This window comes from Chaetura pelagica, unplaced genomic scaffold, assembly GCF_000747805.2.
Source record: "Chaetura pelagica isolate M959 unplaced genomic scaffold, ChaPel_1.0 scaffold222, whole genome shotgun sequence".
NCBI lineage: Eukaryota > Metazoa > Chordata > Aves > Apodiformes > Apodidae > Chaetura > Chaetura pelagica.
In genome coordinates, this window is record NW_009952711.1 from 8,647,165 (window position 1) to 8,652,221 (window position 5,057).

At 40.6% G+C, this 5,057-nt stretch overlaps 2 protein-coding genes across 2 annotated transcripts in view; one reads left to right on the forward strand and one right to left on the reverse strand.

The window, feature by feature from the left end:
- LOC104386024 (nicotinamide riboside kinase 2-like) overlaps positions 1-2,268 on the reverse strand; it is a 5,846-nt gene extending 3,578 nt beyond the window's left edge. The window contains exon 1 of the mRNA XM_009994557.1: positions 2,011-2,268. Coding sequence (XP_009992859.1) covers positions 2,011-2,268 — 258 coding nt within the window. The remainder of the gene's footprint in view (positions 1-2,010) is intronic.
- A 1,621-nt stretch (positions 2,269-3,889) lies between these two features.
- On the forward strand, positions 3,890-5,034 carry LOC104385937 (CDC42 small effector protein 2-B-like). Its single transcript, XM_009994464.1, has 3 exons — positions 3,890-3,943; positions 4,353-4,454; positions 4,960-5,034. The coding sequence occupies exons 1-3, from the start codon at positions 3,890-3,892 to the stop codon at positions 5,032-5,034; spliced, it is 231 nt and encodes a 76-aa protein (XP_009992766.1).
- The last annotated feature ends 23 nt before the right edge of the window (positions 5,035-5,057 follow it).

Sequence of the window (5,057 nt, forward strand, 5' to 3'; positions counted from 1 at the left end):
GACTGCAGCGCCTGGGGGACTGCACCTCTTGCCAAGGTTTTTGCCCTTTTGTGAAGACATACATTCAGAGTCACAGCCTTTTTCTTTTTCTTTTTTTTTTTCTTTTTCCCCTTCATTAATACGAGTTTATTCTTAGTAACATTCAATTCCGTAATTTGCAAGCTATTAACTCAGGTCAACATGTTTACAATAGCAGTGGTTGGTGTGTTACCAACCATTCAGCTTCTCATCTTTTTGAGAGTTTTACTGATTTTTCTCCTGGTGAGACTCCAGGCAAGTCTCGGTGGATTTCTCGTGCAATTATTTTTACCTTCCAAGTAACACATCGGTTGGTCGCTCTTCTTTGAAAGGGTTGGGCAGTTAGTTAAAAATGCATTTTTTTTCATTTTATGACTAATCTTGGTTCTGTTTTGCAATAGAGGATCTGGGGTTTTTTGTTATTTCTTCTAAAATCTGTGTGCCTACTTACTTTTTAAATAGGGAATTTTCAAATCTCCTCAGACTACACTGAAATTCCTTAGATTAATAATGTCAGCACACCTAGGTTAATGGAGGTCTCAGGTAAAACTGTATTCTCTGCTTTCTGTGAAGCTTCAGGATGACAGAAGGCTACTGTAAAATCCAACTACATAATAGTGTTTTTATGTAGTTTGAGGGGTACATCTCACACAGGATGCTTTCCCCAGGCAGTTAAGATCAATCTGCAGCAGGATTTCAGCTGTTTGGCTCCAAGGTTCTTCCAAAGTCTTAGTTTTTGTTGGTTTGTTTGTTGTTTTTTTTTCTTTTCATCTTTCACCAAGCAAGATGCACTCTTCAAGTTTTGGGCTCAAAATTAATTTTTTATCTAGAAATACAAGCTCCACTGTTTTCCACCACACCTTGCCATTCATACATGTAAACTTTCAACTGTTTCAGGGATTTAACATTGTGTAAATAGCAAATGAGCAAAGTAAGGTCATGAACAAATTAGCAGCAAAGCGATTTTTAGAAAGGCAATTAGGCTGAAATATGCCTCTCTCACCTCAGTTCAGTACTGACAGGGCTGGAATTAAAACTACAATAACTGGACTCGAAAGTTGACACACTGGAATACCTTGGTTGGGGCAGGGTGATGGTCGCCAGTGTCAGATGTGTGACAGTACGTGGTAACTACACTAATTTCACTGAGGGCTCAGAGTCAAGGATTTGTCACGATCAGCCCTTGTGTGAAGAAACAGAATGGTGGATATAATTGATCAAGATTACAGTGCATGTCACGTGTCTATGGAAAGGGAGAATTCTTGTGTATTGATTCAGGCAAGCATTTTCCACTTCCTGTAGAACTGATACTTTGTCAATAAAATAATACTTTTAATACCTTTTAAAACATGGCAGTAATAGAAAAAAAATCAGATGTTACGCTATGTAAATATATCTAAGCATTCAATAAAGCTCTCAGGCACTTTAAGGCTGCAACTGCAGGAGGGCTGTGCATCCTGCCCATCGCAGGGGACAGCTGTGCTAGCCATTGCCCTGGCCCTTTGTCTCCCTCTGCTCCATGAGGCTGCTGCTATGGTGAAAAATAGAGAGAAAGAACAACAGGATATTGTCCAGTTCTGGTCTTTGTGCCAACAGTGACAAAATGTTGTTTTCTGCTCAGTTTGGGGATTCTTGTTGGCTTTTACTCATCTTGGGTGAGCCTGAACACATCTAAGATGTTTTTAAAATTCTTCCAGTTAGTGTGGAAACCTTGAGTCTCTGAGAGGAAGGAGGTGTCCCATGCCCCGCTGCAGACATCCCTGTCCTGGAGGATGATACTCTGACTCATGCAGAGGAAAAGAAGGGCTCTGCTATAGAACACAACAGGAAGATGTCCAGTGCTGCTGTGTGCCAGAGGACGCCTGCAGAGCTGCCGCAGGGGTGGAAGTGAGCCACAGGCTGTATGGAGAGAGCTGGGAACGCCGTGCGGCTGCACAGATCTGATGCCAAACTAGGGCGCTATTTTTGGTTTCCGTTCTGCTTTTCAGACACCTGTAGGTAAGTGTGAGGAGCACCACAACCTTCTGCAGTGCTTCCCGGGGTGAAGGATCCGTCGCAGGGACCGGGATTGCTGGGAAGCATTCTTGCTTTACCATCAGGATCAATTATAACCCAGGAATATGAGCTGTAAATGTGCTGGAGTTGCCAAGACGGGGGCTGGCTGCGTGCCAGCACTTGAATGAGGACGTACCATCCTGTCAGGGCCCCGTGGGAGCAGCAGGAAACACCCAGGAATGCACAGAGCCCCATGGAGGTAGATGTCCAGATGCTGGGGGGTATGGTGGGAAGAGAGTGGGTGTTCAACCATTATTCTGGGATGGGGATGTTCCTCTAATTTGATGCTTCTCTCAGTCCACCTCCTTTCAAAATATGTCAGTGACATATTTTCAAAATGCATACAGTGACACACTTTATGATTTTTAAGAAAATCTTTGCTTTGATGCAGCCTCTTTAATATTAAATAAACCCCCAAAAATATGTAACTAATGTGAAGTGCAGGCAAAGGCTTCAGCTTCTGTGTATCCTTATGGTTGTGTCCCTTCCTTGCTGCACCCAAACAAGGCATTGGTGGTGATAAAGACTGTTGTGAGAGGGTGAGGTGAAAAATTATTGAGCCAGATGGTGAGTTGTATTAAAACCACCCAGGATTAAATGGAATGATACATGACGTGTTCTGCAATCATACCTAAAGCTGAGGCAAACATAGCAAATGCTTTGAAAGATAAATGGCAGAAATTAAAACTGCTAAAAGTGTAAGAAGTGATGAAGTATAAGAAAACCACAAATGTGAAAGAAATATATGTGTTAAATACGTGATTGTGGGACTACATAAAAAAATGTCTGTGAAGGGGGTAGCTTGTGCTGTTTGGTTGTGAAGACTCCAGTGGGGGTTGATAAAAGCTGAATTGATGAAGCTGTAACTTCTCTTAGGCTGTAAGCTTCAGAAAAACACCTTCTTCATAAATTATCATGTTATGATCTTGTTTAAATGATCTGGGGTATGGAAAAGTAGATATGAAAGGCTACTCTGTAGCCCTGGGTGTGGTTTGAAGGAAGACACTTAATTTTAAAAAGTCAGTAACCACTAAAAAGTTGTTTCTTTGTCATAGCTTCAGAGCATTTCAAGTCAGTGAGTTACCTAGTGGTGTCTCCAGTTCAGGGGTGCTGCATTTATAATAGTTTTATACATTCTGGGAAGCTCTGGGTTCTCTTTGGTTTCTGTTTCTGATATACAAAGCTCTTTTTCTTTTTTACGGGCTTTTTGGAGTTGCAGAATACTCTCTACTGGGAGCTTTTCTATGTCTAAGAAGGGAACTGTATCAGATGGAAGAAGGAAACTTTCCTTTGAACCTGTTTGTAGATGTTAAGCATTCAATCTGTTCTGCTTCAAAGCTTTTATTTATTTATTTTCCAAATGCTGAGTAGTTGATGAGCACTGGCCAGCTCTGCCAATGCTCCCGGACTTAATTCTAGCATTGCTTTTATTACACTTCTGGAAAGAAACCAGAACTTACCGTACGGTCTGTCTGGGAGTAAATGTGCAGAGTTTTTAACCCTGATTTCTGACATCAAGATCCTGATTTTAAGTTGATGCTACTCTTCTGTCCAGGTATGTTCAAGAGTCTTGTTTTAGTTCTCTGGAATGTCTATTGCTCAATAACTGTTACAAGACTTTGATATGTTTTAGTATAAACTTAAAAAACAATCCTTTTGCAGGTGTGCTTCTCACATGTTTTCTGTGCTCTTTACCAGTGAATCTGCACAAGCAATTCCTTCCTAAACTCACTTCAGGAACCGCATCTTGGTCCTTGTACTGCTTTAACTCCCAGAGAAACACTTAACAAGACCTTATTAGCTACTGGAAAAGATAATGACTGAATTCCTGGTTTGTTTTAATTGGTGCAATGGTGAACAGCCCCAGACGGTAGGTGGATGCACAACTGCCATCTTGTATCAGACTTGAAATTTTGTCTTTCAGTTATGTGGAAAACACTTTGTCATGTTCTTCTAATTGTTTTGGGTTAAGTAATGCAGAAGCTAAAAATGGACCTGTTGAATTGTGTTTAAACTATGTGTGCTTTGTCAGAAGCATTGGCCAAATGACTGTTGGCATTTCTCAGGCCCTGACTTTGCAACAGTTTTTTCTTAAATTCAGTTAACAGTAATACAAGTGGCTCAGTGCAAACAGTCTGAAACTTCAGCCCAGCCTTAATGGATTGTCCTTAAGGGTGACTACTAGCTTTTTTTTGTTTTTTTAACTCAGCTGCTTATTTCTCTCTGGAAGCTGCTCATGTTTTCTGAAGAGAGACCCTAAGATACCTTCTTTCTTACAGAAGAGGCGTCGGAGACTGGACCGGAATATGATTGGAGAACCAATGAACTTTGTACACACTGCACATGTTGGGGCAGGGGAGATGAGCAGTGACTTTTCATCAGTAAGTTTCTACCTCTTGGATAAGCAGAAGTCTCCACTCAGTAACCTGTAGAGCAGGTAGCTAATAAAGTACTAGATAATTGTAAGAAAGAGAAAAATCTAACTTACTTTCTTTTTCATCAATATAATAGCATAGGAACACAACTGTCCTTTAGTTTGTAAACATAAGGTCCTGTGGATGTGAAAGTGCTCATTTCCCCAGTATCTTTACATTTGATAAGAACCTTTTGGATAAGGATTCACTTAATACTAGGTCCAGATAACACATGACACTTAAGTAAAATCTGTGCTAGGGCAAGGGATGTAAAAATAAGTGGATTTTGGACAGCAAGACACATCTCATGCACTGAGTTAAAAGAGTATTTAACAATCTTGGATTCAGTTGTTATTTCTCCCTGTAACACTGTAAACATATGGCTCACCTGCTTCTTTAAATTGATGCTTTGAATAATTGTTCTTTCAACCTGACTTTACAGGATGCATGTTGTAATAAACCTTTTTTCTAGGCTGTATCGATTCAGGACCACATGAAATCTAAAGGTGGCTACACAAATGGCACTTCTGCAACTGTGGAGATCTAGGAAACTGAGAGAAGGCTGAAATC